This window comes from Suncus etruscus, chromosome 1, assembly GCF_024139225.1.
Source record: "Suncus etruscus isolate mSunEtr1 chromosome 1, mSunEtr1.pri.cur, whole genome shotgun sequence".
NCBI lineage: Eukaryota > Metazoa > Chordata > Mammalia > Eulipotyphla > Soricidae > Suncus > Suncus etruscus.
The window spans coordinates 116984811-117001809 of NC_064848.1; the positions used below are offsets into that span (position 1 = coordinate 116984811).

The 16999-nt window shown below is 35.2% G+C and overlaps 1 protein-coding gene across 24 annotated transcripts in view; it reads right to left on the minus strand.

The window, feature by feature from the left end:
* Positions 1 to 600: 600 nt before the first annotated feature.
* Positions 601 to 16999, minus strand: part of NRCAM (neuronal cell adhesion molecule) — a 303075-nt gene continuing 286676 nt past the window's right edge. For all 24 annotated transcript variants that reach the window (XM_049782984.1, XM_049782960.1, XM_049782955.1 and 21 more), the window contains 3 exons: positions 15413 to 15544; positions 14175 to 14253; positions 601 to 3234 (listed from right to left, as the gene is read on the minus strand). In XM_049782984.1, coding sequence (XP_049638941.1) covers positions 2997 to 3234; positions 14175 to 14253; positions 15413 to 15544 — 449 coding nt within the window. In that variant the 3' untranslated portion in view covers positions 601 to 2996. The remainder of the gene's footprint in view (positions 3235 to 14174; positions 14254 to 15412; positions 15545 to 16999) is intronic.

Consider the following 16999-nt stretch of genomic DNA (forward strand, 5'->3'; position numbering starts at 1 on the left):
GTGGCTATTTATAGACTAGACATTTTTGAGGTGGGGACAGGGCTAGAGAGAAAGAAACAGAAGACACACACAGGAAACACTTAAAAATCACCTTGTAAATCATCTAGTGGGAGAGGTTAAGAAGGAATCCACGTTGCCTAAGGTGAGGAGGGTGGAGGTACAGGCCAACAGGGGACCTAGGCCTGTGGAAAATCAGGAAAGAAACACCTAATTTCTTGAACTGTTTCTCAAAGGTCTGCTAATATCTACTTCTACTTTTTATAAAAATTTTTGATATGTTCTAGTTTTTAATAAAATAATTGTTTTGTTTGTTTAGGGGGCTATACTCAGCTGTTACCAGGGCTTATTCTTAGCTCTGTGTTCAGGGATGATTCCTGGTAGAGCTTATGGGACCCTGTGGGGTTGCAGGGATTGAACATGGGTCAGATGATTAGTAAGGTGAGCAATTTACCCACTGTATTCTTTCCAGTTACCATTAGCCTTGTTTTTACATGGATCTTAGTTTTGTCTGATTTTCTCTACTCTTAAAAATAAAACAGCAATGTTTGTGCTATTTTCAAAGTGTTATGAAATACACGTTTGAAAGAGTTAACAATCACAGAGAGGTCAAAAGTGTTTAATAGTTACAGTTACTTTTTGATGAAAGTCCAGTCACATCTGCCTGCACAGTTACATATCGCATTACTTGCACAGTCACACTCCACTAGGAACATGATCAATTACAAAGGAGAGACTTTTAAAACCACATTCAATTCTTAATACAAAAATCTTTTGCACTATGACAGAAGTGACCCCTTCATGCACTGATAAACTTAGAATCTACCATTATGGAAGAGAAAAACTGTACTTTTATCGTTCCCCCTCAAATATTGGCAAATTTAGTCACTTTTATCTTTGTGCTCTCTGATATCAAAGCAAGACTATTTTGTAGTTTTGTATTTCCATAGAAAGGATGGCCTATAAAAAGCAAATATGGAGACATGAAAGTATTCAGGGTCACTGTTACCTGAAATTTCCTTAAACTGTGCTTTACCTATATTATCAAAAATGCCAGTTGACAAGGCCTAGGGAGCCTAGGCAAAGCTCTGAAGATTTCACCGGGAAAACTGCTGTCAATATGGAGAACATTTCATTATTTCAGTTTCATGGCAAAAAGGGGAAGTAACTCAAATAGTATTGCAGCAGATGTGTTCCAATCCCACACACTGCGCTAATTAGCTTATTTCTTATACGGTACAACATGACATTGTTTGCATGTATATTTGCATGTAACACCTAAAAGCATATAGCATCTATACTTTAAGTGTATTTACAAATTCAACAAAATATCTACATATAAAAGGATTTACTTAAAATTAAACTTGATGCAAGTTATGAAAAACCAATTTATTGGCAAATGAAACTGTGCATTCCTTCAACCATAGGTTGTCACAGAATTTTGTATTTGGAGGTAAACCATGTACTATTATTAATGGATATGATAGGATACATATGCTTATTTTTAAAACTGCAAATGTAATCCCTTTAACTGTTGGCCTTGTTAGCACTTGCCTGATTTTTCAATTCGAAAATGGGTCTGTACCAATTTGAGTACACACAGTCGAATGCTGTGCAGAGTTTCAGAAGCTGCCACATATCAAGAGAATTAGAGAATATATTTCTGCTGGCATACTTTTGTCTATATTTTGTTTTAGCACAATTTATGTTTCATTAAATTTTCTATCCTATTGAAATCTTTCTTATTTTTAATAGGAACCATAAGAGACCACAAAATCATCATGTACTCCAGTTGGTGATTAAGCTTTTCTTTGTGTCCAGAGGGGAAATGCTCCTAAAAACTATCTTATTCATTTTATTTTCATATTTCTCTTTTTTTCAGAATTGCAGTTTTCATAATCTTTGCTTTGCTTTTTAAAAGTTACTTTTTAAACATGACAGTAATCTAGGACTCCAAGTCAACTGTACCGAATGATACAGGAAGCATTATATTAAGAATGCTTATTGTCTGAAGGCACTGCTTGTGTCTTGCCCTGTGCTTTCTGAAAATTCAATTTTTTTTGAAATTTGAGTGATAATTTTTCAGTTCTTTCAATATGGCACAAATGCCAAATTCACTGCAATACATATTGTTTATGCCTAAAACAACTGAACATAGAAATGATGTAAATAGATAGAACACTGTGGTTGTGTAATAATACCCGGGAGATTAAGATGTCTACAGAGTAACAGGAGCAAAGAGCAGGTAACAGAGTCTCAGTAAGCATCAGAAAATGGAACTGTCATAATTTCCTTTTTAGCAAGTATATAATGTACATACTGTTTCTAACAGTCCTCCAAAAAGACTACTGACAGCTAAACATAGAGTCACCAATTCACAACAATGTCCACAAAGACATTGAAGTTCTAGAGAACACTACAGTGACACTCTTGACAATGAAAACGGAATTCATATTTAGGGGTTCAGCTGAGGATAGTACAAATCATACTTTTAACAACATACACTGGTATGTTGTTTAGCTGTGTAGCATTTTCATGCATCATATTGAATGGTATCCTTAAGAAGAAATAACACAATCTGTTGATGTTACCAGTTCTGAGAAAATCAAGAATACCTATTTGGAATAAAAAAGTATCCAGAGCCAGAGATATAGTACAGCAGGTAAGGCCTTGCATGTGGCCGACCCAGGTTCAATGCCTGGCACCCCATATGGTCCCCCGAGCACTGTCAGGAGTAATTCCTGAGTGCAGAGCCAGGAGTAACTTCTGAGCATTGCTGGGTGTAGTCAAAAACAAAACAAAGAAAAAGTATCCACTTTGTACTGTAGTTCACATCAATGTTTCATTTAACTGAGTTTCATTCTTCTTCCGATTAGTTCTCATAATATTAACATACAGCAGAAAAGACTGCATCTATGTTCATAGTATGAGAAAGATGACAAACAAGTGCTTAAGATAAACATTCCAGAGAAATGGGCTATTGGCAAAGAGTTTACAAATTAAACAAAGGAATTCATGGCGTTGACAGGAGAAGGTGCTTCTGAGCTTTCATTGCCTTCAGCTGGTTCTTTCTCCTTCTTACCACTGTATTGTCCAATAAAGGAGCCATCTTCATTGAACTGACCATTCACCCCTTCTCCATAATCAACAAGGCTATCATCGCTGTCTTCTTTTTTCACAGTTCTGTCTGAAGGTGTTCGACTGCCTTTTTTCAAAGGTTTGTGGTCTTCTGCATCGCTGGAAAAAAAGAGTAAATATTTTCATCTAGACTAGTATTTAGGTACAATTTTTCATTCAGCAAGATCTTGCATGCAAATTATGATAAAGCTATGGAGCACTGAGTTTTTCTAGCCGAAGCTAATCATTTGTTTGGCTCCAATGACTGGGATATGGTTGAAATGAAAATCAGGTGCATAAATGGTTTAATCATGAACTCTTCAGTAGCTTTTCATTGTGCATATAAATATCAATGGCAGATTCTGACCCCTGATTTGGAAGCAATTCAGAAAAAATGTCACAAGCATTAAAAACGAAGAACTGAGAAAAGTTGAAAAATCACACTAGTTTGAAACAAGACAGGGTAAAAGTTGATGGCAAGTAGAGAAGTTAGTATGTTAAACTGCATTATATGTCTGATTCCTTGTGTATGAATGGCAAATGATTTGGGTTAAGTGTGAAATAGGGATTTTTTTCCCTAAGCAAGGAGAAGCAAAATCCTGAATTTCAAATAATTTTGTTACTGTGTGCAGGTCAGATTTGTGAACTTCATCCTTACCTTTCAAGAGACCTATAATTCCCATTAAAAGGATGCAGAAGAAACAAATGAAAATAGCCTAAGAAGAAAAGCAAAATCCTTATGCTGATAATATACTGTATTTTTTGAGGAAAAGTTTTGGTTATTGGACAAATATTTGTTAATTTGGAATAAGACAAAATTTGAGTTAAAATCATTACATTGTACTATTAATAGCATGTCAAAATACTTTGAAGGTATTCCAGAATGGTAAAAGCAAAACTTTTGTGCACTCAGACTTGCTCTAATACTCCCATTTTCTATGCTCATAGTCTGTCTATGTTGATGAGAATTAGAGGAATATAATTTAATAAAAAGTCACAGGGTTTATTTTTCTCCTAATTTCTCTATTGAACCCACCTAACCATATTACCTAGAAGCAGGAAAGTAATGTTTATATTTTGAACATCCACCTAGCATGGGGTCATCCTGTATCTTAGTATGTAAGGTGACCTTATTAGGCAACAGTTTTTTTCCAAGGAACAAAAATTTCAATGTTTATTAGAAACCATACATAATACTAGTTAAAAAAAAAGTGGGTTTACTGTAAAGTTCTCATTATGTGCAGCATCTGCTCATTAATTTGTGATGTGGAACTATATTACTTCCCTTCCTGAGTCTTGTTTTTTTTTTTTCTTCAGTCAAGATACAAATATTTAAAGATATTGGTATGTTCAGGGCCTTTGGCCAAAAGCTTTCATTAAGGTTTTCAGTTTTTCTTTACAAAGAAAACCTCCAGGCTGAAAAATTCAACTGTAATGTGACACTTGGCATATGCTTTTGAAAATTACCTGTCTCAACAATATAAATTTGTGTTATGAAAGGAATAAAGGATTTTATCACCATCATTAATAAACAACTGAAGAGGCATCCCAGACTCTTGTAATGGTGGTCAGTGTTTTGGACACTTCAACAGACATAGTCTGAGTCTGAAACCTGCTATAAGAATGGTCTGCACTCACAACTTTGGATTATCTTAATCATTAATTAATTGATTGGATTAACTTAATCATTAATTTCTTGGTATTCTTTGAAAACTTCCTGTGAAAGATACCTCATAACCTGGTAAAAGTTAAGAGTTCAATATTCAGAATTTTGTAACTGGGATTCCAAATATTCATCTTAACATGCATTATAAAATTAATATTCCAAGGAACATTCAATATGTTTAGTCAATGAATTTCTTTTTTTTTTTTGTTTTTGTTTTTGTGGTTTTTGGGTCACACCCGGCAGTGCTCAGGGGTTATTCCTGGCTCCAGGCTCAGAAATTGCTCCTGGCAGGCACGGGGGACCATATGGGGCGCCGGGATTTGAACCGATGACCTCCTGCATGAAGGGCAAACGCCTTACCTCCATGCTATCTCTCCGGCCCCTAGTCAATGAATTTCTTTGATCCTCTGATTCATCCATCCATCTACCCACATACATAATACATGTTTATTGAGTGCCAATTTAAAGATAAATACTGTTTCAATCATTGGGGATTAGTAGCCAACAAGATACACTAAAACTCTGACTTTGCTAATATTATATCTAGTAAGGGAAATATAGACAATAAACAACATGTTTAAAGAATTAGTTACAGGGCCGAAGAGATAGCATGGAGGTAAGGCATTTGCCTTTCATGCAGAAGGTTGATAGTTCGAATCCCGGCATCCCATATGGTCCCCTGTGCCTGCCAGGGGTGATTTCTAACATAGAGCCAGGAATAACCGCTGAGCACTGCCGGGTGTGACCCAAAAAACAAACAAACAAAAAAAAAACAATCAAAAATATCGTTACATATGGGAAGATAAGTATTATTATGGATTATTATTTATAGTAAATCTGAGTAGAAAGGACAAGTACCATTACAGAAAGAGGCAAAAAAAAAATTCTCTCTTTTGCCTAATATTTAAATAGAATGATCAGGAAAGGCTTTATTAAGATTTCTGATCAAATATTTAAAAAAGTTAGATCATAGGAACATGACCCTAGACTCAATGACACAAAAGATTCTGCCTATGTTTTCTGTGATATAATTTATGGATTCAGGTTGGATATCTAGGTTTTTAATCCATTGGGGATAGAGAAATAAATAGTACAGTGAGTGAGGTATTGCTCTTGCCTGAAACTTAACAGCAATCAACCCCAACACCATATATAAACTCATGAGGGCTACCAGGAGTGATCCATAAGCATGGAGGCAGGAATACAACCTGTGTACTTTCAAGTGTGGCCCCCAAATAAATCGAAACAAAATCAATTTTAAATTGAATTTTGTGCATTGTGTGAGATAGGGGCCTGAGTTTATTTTTTAACATATGACGGTTTCTGACACTAATTTTTGAAGATATTTTCCTTGCTTCCCATGTACTCTGCGTCTTTGTCAAAGATTAACTGCCTGTATATCTAAGAATCTGTCATTGGGCTTTCAATTCTAATCTATTGATATGAGAATCAATCTTTATTTCAGCATCACAGTGTCTTGGTTACTAAGACTTTATAGTATAATTTAGAGTTGGAAAAAGAAATTTCCCATCTTTTTCTCTAGAATTTCTTTGGGATCTTTGGTTTTTAAAAAATTAGTCCATATAAACCAGTGGATTTTGGTTTATGTCTTTAAAAAATGTTACATGTAATTTTTATAGGGTCTGACTCAATCTGTGTAGTGCCTTGGATAGGATTTTCATCTGGACCTATCAATCCTAATATCCTTTATAAGGAATATGTTTTCATTTGATTGTTTTTTCTCTTAATCCTGTAGTAGTTATTTATAGTTTTTGTTGTGTAAGTCTCTCACGTGTTTTGTTTAGCTGATTCCAAGGAACTTTTATTTTATTTTGTTGAGGACCAAGTTTGAATATTTTTTGCTTTCTCTTTTATTTCACTGTTTGCATATAGAAATGCCATAGATTTCTGTGTGTTGATTCTGAAGCCAGTGACATTACTGTGTAAATCTACAAATTTACTGTTACAGTTCCTAAGACTTTTTTTTTGTAGGATCTGTAGTATTTTCTAAGTATAGAACTATGTCTTCTGCAAATATTGATAGTTTTATTCCTTTTTCTAATCTATATACAGTTAATATATCTTTCTTACCTAATTATGGCAAGAACTTCCAATACTATATTGAATAATAGTGGTAATTGTGAGAAACCTTGGCTTATGCCTAATCTTAGAGGAAGGAGTTTCATTTTTTCACCATTGAGAATAGTTGAAGGTGATATTGTTTGAATTAGTAATGATGTTACCACCGAGTATGATATTTGCATGGTAAATAGTTTCTGCTATATTGAGAAAATTTCCTTTTATACCTATTTTATTAAATTTTTAATATGAATGGTGTCAGTTTTTTTTTTTGCACAGGGACAAGGGTGGAGGAGGGGTTAGGATGCATATCGAACTAATCTCCTCAGAAACGTTTCTAGTGGAGAAACTGCCAACAACAAATTCCTAGCCGCATTCCAGACCCACTGAGTTGAAATCTCTAGGGAAAAGGGCCCAGGACTTATAAACTGAACTAGTAGTGCCTTGGGTTTATTAAGAGATATTTGTCGGGCCCGGAGAGATAGCACAGCAGTGTTTGCCTTGCAAGCAGCCGATCCAGAACCTAAGGTGGTTGGTTCGAATCCCGGTGTCCCATATGGTCCCCCCTGCCTGCCAGGAGCGATTTCTGAGCAGACAGCCAGAAGTAACCCCTGAACACCGCCGGGTGTGACCCAAAAACCAAAAAAAAAAAAAAAAAGAGAGAGAGAGAGATATTCGGCAACGCTAGTAAAGAGCCAGGCCCGGGGAAAAAAGGAGAGAGGAGAGAGGAGAGGGAGAGGAGAGGGAGGAGAGAGAGGAGTGAGAGGAGAGAGAGGGAGAGCGAGAGAGAGAGAGAGAGAGAGAGGGAGAAGAGAGAGAGAAGAGAGAGAGAGGGAGAGGAGGAGAGGGAGAGAGAGGTGTCAGTTTTATAAAAGCATTTTTAATTCTATTAATATAATCATATAATTTATATTTTCCCCATATTGCTATGGTATATTATGTTATTGACTTTGATGCATTGGCTAAGCAAGTGGAAGCAAAAATAAAAAATAGGTCTACATTAAATGAAGAAGATTCTTACCAAAAAATAAATACCCCCCCAAAAGAATAAAAGATAGCACACAGACTGAGGAACATATTTGTATACCACTCATTTGACAAAGGATTACTAAACAAAACATAAAGCATTTGTAAAATGTAATGGGGAAAATCTCATTAAAACGGGAAGAGATGATAGACTGAACTCCTCAAAGAAGATATATAGATGGTCACTAGGTATATGAAAAATACTGTACATCATTTATCATTGGGGAAATTTGAAGTAAGACAACAATGAGATATAGCCTCACAGAATTGAGGCTGGCATATATCACAAAGAATGACACCAACCAATGTTGGCATGGATGTGGGAAAAAAGGAGCTCTCATTCATTGCTGGTGGAAATACTGATTGATTCAACTTCTTTAGAAAACTATATGAACACTTCTCAAAAAACTAAGAAATGAGCTTCAGCAATTCCACTTCTTGGCATTGACCCCCAAAAACTATTTAAAAAAGACACATTGTATTCACAGTAGCACTATTAACAAATAGCTAAAATCTGAAAACAATCCATGCCCAGGAACAGGTGACTAGATAAAAAAACTATGGTAAATATACACACTAAAATACTACTCAGCCATAAAAAAGATAGTGCAATTTTCTATATGACTTTATTATATAAATGTATTTGGAGAGTATCACACTGAGTTAAGTTAGAAAGTGAGGAAAAGGCATAGAATGATCTTTCCCATATGTAGAATACACAAACATAGTAAGGAAATAATAAATGGCCAATGGCAATATAACCTGAAAACTGGCCTATAGAATTGATCTTATAGGGGATAAAAGAGGAGGGATGGTTTGAGGTAGGGAGCCTCTAGGTGTCAAGGGACAAGATGAGGGTGTGGTGTTGAATACTGTATGCATAAAATCCTATTCTTACCAGTATTATTGTGAGTCAGTATCTAAAATAAAAATAAGTGAGTTGGGGCCAAAGCGGTGGCATCTGCCTTGCACGCCCTACCCTAGGACGGACTGCGGTTCAATCCCCAGTGTCCCATATAGTCCCCAAGTCAGGAGCAATTTCTGGGTACATAGCCAGGACTAACCCCTGAGCATCAACAGTTGTGGCCCAAAAACCAAAAAGAAAAAAAAGAAAAAAAAAGTGAGTTGAGACAGCCAAATGCATAGCTGGAAGGTGAGGCAAGCCTGTAGAGTAAGCAGCTCTGTGTAACTAATGTGATAAAAAGTACTCCAAGGTGGGGGCAATCCCAGCATTCCTTAGAAAGACCTTATATGGCTGGAATTAAATGTGAAAGGAGAGGGAGATAGAAAGTTGAGAGGGGATTCAAGAGACATAACAAGGATCTGTCTTCTAATCTGATGGAGAGACTTTTTCTAAAGTCACTGGAAGTTATCTATGGACAGTGACATTCATGCCATGATGTTACTTAAATAAATTTTTTTAATGGAAATAACATTGGTTTCTATGAATGCATTGTTTTAGGAGAAGAATTTCAGACTTCTTCAGATAAATGCTCCCACACTGTATCCACCACCAAAGTACCATTATACTGAGTATCGGGTGCTCGTTGTTAGCATGTAACAGGGTTCACTCTAGAGGTGCTTGAGATTCCATACTTGGTGCCATGGATCAAATTGGATAGGCCACATGCAAGGCAAGCACCTTAACTTGTACTTTCTCTCTCCTTCTTTCTCCTCTCCCTCCCTCCTCTCCCTCTCTCCGGCCCCATAATGATTTGATTTGATTTTTGTTTGTTTTTGCATTTTTGGGCCACACCCTGTGACACTCAGGGGTTACCCCTGGCTATGTGCTCAGAAATCTCTCCAGGCTCAGGGACCATATGGGACGCCAGGGATTGAACCAAGGTCCGTCCTGGATCGGCAGCTTGCAAGGCAAACGTCCTACAGTTGTGCTATTGCGCCAGACCCCCCACAATGATTTTAATATCCCCACAGCCTGGCATATTGCAGGTACTCAATAAATGCTGGCTGAATTTGAAAATAACATCAAGTAACAGTGTGAGTACAGTGGGCTTATAAAAATTCTTTCGAATATAAACATGAAAATATTTTCATTCTGTCTTAATTTGATTATGTCAGACAGACAAAGCATTGTGACATATTCTTTCTTGTACTGGAAAATAAATTTTAAGGAGTTCAATTCTTATTTTCAGTTTCACTCAGGGTTGTGTCACAAAATATTACCTTTAAATGCCTAAGGAGTGAAATTAAGCAACAATGGATTGATATTTGTTCAATAGATCTGATTTTTTTATGGTCACCATTTTTCTATGGCCAAATCCTGATGTAGTTTTAATTGACATTAATGACCCACTTTGTACAAAGATCATCGTTAATGTTCACTTAATAGCCTTAGGGGCATGTACTAACTGGCATGCTTACAACAGGAATATATTCACTCAAATGATACAATTTCTATACTAAGAATCTCCATTTATGTTATGAGTTCATGTGCTATGTTCATGTTTTTTTTCTAGATTTTTTTTTAAAAAACATGGATCTAAAGAATAAATTAAAAAATACTTACACAGTTGGTTGCATTGTTTCTCTGATTTTTCTATATGCTAGTAAGGATGCAGATCCTACTGTCTGTATAATTAAAGAAACAAACAAAGAAAGCTGCAGGCTTCCACCAGAGGGTAACTGCTTGGGGGAGAAGGGGGGTGTTGAAGTGAGGGCAAAGGGTTACAGCATATGAAAAAAAGAAGTCAGATTTGGTCATTGTGGTTCCATCTCTCTTTGCACTAGGAAATAACCTCTATCTCAGAGTCAATCATTTAGTAAGGTTTTCACATTCAATATTCAAGTATGAGAATGAGTAAATCATAAACAGAATTTACATTCACACAAGAGTCCAAATTTAGGATTCACACATTAATTCATATCCAGATTAAAAAAGAATTAGAGTCAGCAAGGCAAGACAGAATTCAGAATTTCCAAAAGGTACAAAACAGAGAAGGGAACCCTGGTGATTTAGGGGAGAAGACACTTAAATGTAATATTATGTCTTTTTTTCTTAAAGATTCTGTAATAAACAGATGGAACTATTTTCATTAATTTTGACATCAAGAAAATGAAAACTTTTTGAAATAGAAAAGAAACCAAAGGGAAAAAATTCTGAGGTAGTGTCAGATAGTCAGAGGAAAAGTCATATGTATAGCAAAGAACGTTGGGGAAGTGAGCTCACTTGAGGAACTGGCCTTCTGAATGTTCAACTTCAATTAGAAATAACTGGGTTGTGTTTCAAGTTTAAGACACCCATCAGAACCTTGTTTCCCTTGGCATCACAAAATCAATGTAATTATGTGTATGACAAGTGATTTTGTTTTCACACATAAACCAAAGGGTTTGTTCTAATGAGGCTCATGGAAAAAAAATGTCTTTCTTTTCTGATAAACCCAAAGTATAAGCTAAAGTATGCAACCTGAAAATGCTTCACAAACAGAATACACATGATTTAACACCAAGACAAAGAAATAGGACCAAATGAATGGAAATATAGTGATAATGAAGCCAATAAACAAATACTTGCTATATACTGCTCTAGAACTCAAATCATATTAAAAGTTGTTAGTAGGAAACTCAAAGAGGAGCATAAAGATCAGAGAACAAAAACCTCCCAGAAATCAACTAACACTTGAACAATTTTATAATTTGATAAATGAAAAAAGGTCTAGACAAATTAGGCGCCATGTTGAAAGGAATCAAGGGAAATAGCTCAGCTGGCAGTAAAACATATATTCTCTTGATTCCAAGCTTTTTCATGCCAATGTCAATCAACTAATGACAAACTTGGTACCGTAATTACATTGAGGAAGTGACATTATTTGCTTTCACATCACTGTAATAGCAAGTTGATATCTAAGACCCACAAGGTGAGCAGTACATTGCCAGATTCATTTAAGTGTCTTACACAGAAGAGAAATCCATCACAGGTGAAGAATGTATGAAGTACAGTGATTTATTTACAATCCATGCAAATTGATCATTTTTCAAGTAATATTAATGCTTTTTATCTTCATTACAATAAATATGGAAGTGATATGTGTATTCAAGTGGAATTTTTGCCTAATAATTCAGAACATAAGAGTTTATTTAGGAATTATGAGCTCATCTGCTTTATATGAAAAATGTATAGAGGAATTAATGAAGTCACCAAGGATTTCAACTGACCCAATCTAAAACAGGTCAACTCTATGCTGAGGCATATGGTGAAAATTTCTTGAGTGGGCTGGGTGTTGAATGAAGTTGCATACACTTTTGGTCCCAGAGTTGACTTCTGACATCAATATAAACTTTACCAGATATTTTTCTGTAATTCTGCTGTTTTAGAAACTATAATCATTTTGGATGAAGAGAAGAAAAGAATATAAAAGCTGAGATGTTAGGATACAAGTAACATTTGCATCTACATAGAAAATGGTAAATCAATTTTGTCAAATTGAATTTAAAAAAATCTATTCCATAGTTCTTATTCTTTTTCCTTACATTATTTCACCCCTACTCAATACTGACATTAATTCCAAAAAAAGAGCTCTAGAAACAGGTAAAAAAATTGACTTAATTTTTTATTTATACATGTCATCTGGTAATCAAAAAAGTATAATATTTTATTGCATCTAAAAGTCTTTACTTCTGGGAAGAAAAGGATCAATATGCTTCAGTGCATATTTAAAAAACCTATATGTGTATATATTTTTTTGGTTTTTGGGTCACACCCGGCCATGCTCAGGGGTTACTCCTGGCTCTATGCTGAGAAATCACTCCTGGCAGGCTCGGGGGACCAGATAGGATGCCGGAATTCGAACCACCGTCCTTCTGCATGCAAGGCAAACGCCTTACCTCCATGCTATCTCTCCGGCCCCTAAAAAACTTTATTTTATGTCATCAAGAGATTTACATAAGAAAAACAAGGTATAAAGGCATTTTATGAATGAAACATTCATTTAGAATACAAATATCTTAATATTTAAAATTAAAATATATTTAGTTTCTGTTTTTAAATATATATAAAATAATCATTTTTCTTTCTTTGAAAAAGCCCAATATATCTAGATGAGTGCCTTTATTTAGGGCTAGAGAGATAGTATTGGGATTAAGGAACATGCCCTGCATGTGCCTGACTCCAGTCTTATCTCTGACTGTCCCCTGTGCATTGCAGGAGTGACATCAGTATTCTCTAGCACCACAGGGTTTGAACTTCAGCACTTTCTGGAGCCCTATTATTGATCAAGATCTCTGTGAATGGTCCACAGTTTGAGCACTGCTTGTGAGATCACACACCCCCTCCATCCAACCCCTATCCCTGAAAACAAACTTTATTTAACATTTTTTGAAGTCAGAACTTCCTTACTTCCCTCCCTTCTCTTCTGTAACTTTTTTTTTTTGCAGTGTAGCATATAAACAGGTTTAAAATTTTATCCTTAATTATGGAGGTAAGATAAAAATGAATCATAGAAGTTTTGTGAGCTCACACCATTGTCTTGAGAGAGAGATGCTATATTCCTTATTAATAGCAACTTCTCAAACAGGCTACATATCATTCTATGTATGTTAATGTGCAAGGGATGTAGTGTTTTGTTTAAGAAAAACTTGCTTCAAATTTAAGACCGAAAAGAGAAATACTGTTTTATAAATGCAAGACTTAGAAAATGACAGATCTAGTTTCTGGTTACTCCTGGACCTGAGCTCACGAATCACTCTTGATGGGAGTACTGGGGCCCATATGGGATGCCAAGGATTAAACCCAGGTCAATTGTGTGCAAGGCAAGCATCCTACCCACTTCTCCAGCACCAATAAAGCATATTTTCTAGGTGCATATTGATAATACATTTTGCTCTTTTAGTTCTTATTGTATATAGCATACCAACTTTGCTAGTTGATCAATATAGTAAGAATTCTGGAAAACAAGACAGTGAAAGACATTCTGTCTATACCTACAACTAATATAAAAATGTACCTTATTTGTTTATTTTTGGGGCCTCCCAGGCAGTGTTCAGGAAGGCAGGGTCCCCTCCTAGTAATACTTGGCAACAGAGGTGCAGTGCTGCTAAGGCCCTGTGGTGTCAGGGATTGCCTGAGCCACACCAGTGATGCTCACAGGTGACATTTATTTTGGAATGAAAAGTGAGAGTGTTTTTAACCAGGAGGAATGTGTACAGCTATAGAAAGGATGGCACATGTATTTGAAGAATATGCCAATGCCAAGCCAAGCTGTGTCTGGTAGAATTCTATTTTAGGGAGAATGAGTGTACGCACAATGCCTGGCAGGGATGGTGAGAAGCTCACCTGTATTCTCCAAAAGTGCCATCCTCTTCCTTCATAGGCTGAATTTCAGGATCAGCATGAGCATCTTCCTTTTCTTTAACTAAAAATTTTAAATGATATTGTTAGCTATTGTTCTTGCATTCCTTATTCCCCAACTTAGAGTGTAGTCTTTTGTTTGCTTTTGTTATTGTTGTTACTTATTTTTTTTGTTTGGGGGTCATACCTAGCAATGCTCAGGGGTCACTCCTGGCTTTGCACTCAGAAATTGCTCCTATTAGGCTCAGGGACCGTATGGGATGCTGGGATTCAAACCACCATCTGTCCTGGATGGCTGTGTGCAAGGCAAACGCCCTACCACTGTGCTATCTCTCCGCCCCTAGGAGTGCAGTCTGAAAGATTTGGCAATAGAGAATGATCTGCTACTTTGTAAATGCCATATAACTAACTTTCATATGTGTCCATGCATCATGTATTTTGATTTTTTAATCACTCCCAGGCAATCATATAGAGAAGACATTTGTAACCGTTCATGTGAGCATTTTGATACAAATCTCTTACCTGATGAGGAAAAAAGAACTTAGATTTCTAATGTTTTTTTTCCTAGTTCCTAGTTCAGAATATCTTAAATTTCTAAGGTTTCTTTACTATTTCCTCTTTGTTCTCTAGTTAGGCTATACATGTTGCACTTCTAATGCACTCTTTTATTGTCATTAAAGTGAAAATAAACAAAGAAAACAGAAATTCACTACACAAATAAAACATTAGTTATCTAGAGAAAGTATGTCATACATTACAGAGGCAAGGTCACACTTAACTTCCTGTGGGAAATCATGTACTTTCCCCTCAATTAGTTGATTTTAGCTTCTATTTCAGTACTCACAATAACTTACATGGAGCTTAAGGAAGTAGGTTCACTAGTATCTTCAGAAAACAGATTAATTTTATTTCTTCAAATGTATCCCAATCTTTGACATAATTATATGGCCATTAAATGAACAGAGATCAAACAGTTTGAATAAAATTAAATCATGGCACTGGGAAGATATACATATTGGAGTCCTTGTAATTTAATGAGTATTAAATTAAATATCTACTAAATTATGACTTAATTGACAACAATATAATGTATATTATTAGATTTAATAATTTAATGATAAATGGTTTAATGGATAAAATAATTTAATGGAAAAATACACCTTGTTTCTTGTGAAGTTAGTGGTTAATTACACAACAGTATATAGAAATTAAATATCTCTTACCCGGATATTTACCACCCTTGTTTCTTCTGATGAAGCAGACAATCAGCAAAATTAGGATAAGGAGAGCAACAGCACACATTAGACCAATGAACCAGCCCTGAGTTGCAATATCCACTTGACGACTTGCCATTGCTGGAAAACAAATTAATGGTGTTCATGGGAATGGGGTACAAGGTAGGAGGTAAAAACTGTATTTTCTTGTAATAAAAACTTGTAAAAGCAAAGGAATTTTTGCATATTTTAAACATGACCCCAAACTGGAATCTGTCAGTCATAAATCAAGAACTATAAAAATTAAGCTTTAAAAGTATCTTTATTAAGGAGATTAAGCAATAGTACAGTGAGATAGGGTGTTTTGCCTTGCATGTGGCTGCCATGGGTTTAATACCCAGCATCCCATATGGTCTCCCAAGCATCAGGAGTAATTACTGAGTGCAGAGCCAGGCATAACCCTTGAGTACTACTGGGCATAGCCCAAAACAAAAACAAAAAACAAAACAATTTCATTAATTAAAAAACTCTACATAAAAATCTGAATGAGAATACTATTAAATGCTAGCATCTTGCTGAACATTATATTCAAAGTTATTTTAGTTTTATATTTTAATAAAAGTATAGTGCCAAATCAAATAAAAAATCAACTGCTCACTATAAGAATATAAGATTGATTTTAAACAGAACAGAATGTATATATCTAATGGAGTATTTTTCCTTCAAAGAAACCACTTTGGGAGGCTAACATGATGCTATCATTTAAAAATGTTTCTTGGAAATATTCTGTTAAATTAGAAAGTTTCTATATAAGAAACCTTCCTTATAAGATAGCCAGTCATATTGTTTTTCATATAACACTTCAAAGTCCACCCAAAATATTACTTAGAATTTCTAATTCATTTCACTTACAACAATTGATTCTGAATTACTTTTGGGAAATTTTGAAAAATATGATTTATCCTTAAAGGATCAATGCTTAATTCTGTTTAAGCAAAAGACCTAAAATATATCTTGATCAGTGGAATAATTATTGGCAGAAGTGACCAGTTTAAAGAGAAAATACTCATTCACATGTATATGCATTCTTTAGGTCTTTCTCTATTCTGTTTGAGTAAATAAATGTGAAATTCCTTATTAAGTCACAGTCACAATATGCAAATCTTCTAAGAAAATTCTAAGACTTAACATTTCTGGTATTTTTCAAAAGCATCAATCAAATGGGACAAAGTGCAGCATTAATGACTATTTAGATATCCCACGTAGATTTGTTTTACTAAATTGGTATGATCCCCTCTTTAAAAAGACCTTTTATTCTTTCCTTTAATCATAATTAAGGTAAAAGTTTTTCTTCTTTTGCCTTCATACACATACTTATATTATTCTTTAAATTTGAAGTTCTGAATACATTTAACATGACTGGGTTAGGTGTATGTGATCTCTAGATGCAGAAATAAGCATGACTATGCAAATACCAGGTTTTGCTATAGTTGCACAAATAGCACCTTATTCCTTTTTTTCTCCAAAATATAAGGAGAAAAATGACATGCTTAACATGAAGCATGAAGAGGAATATGAAGAAATATGTAGCTGTGT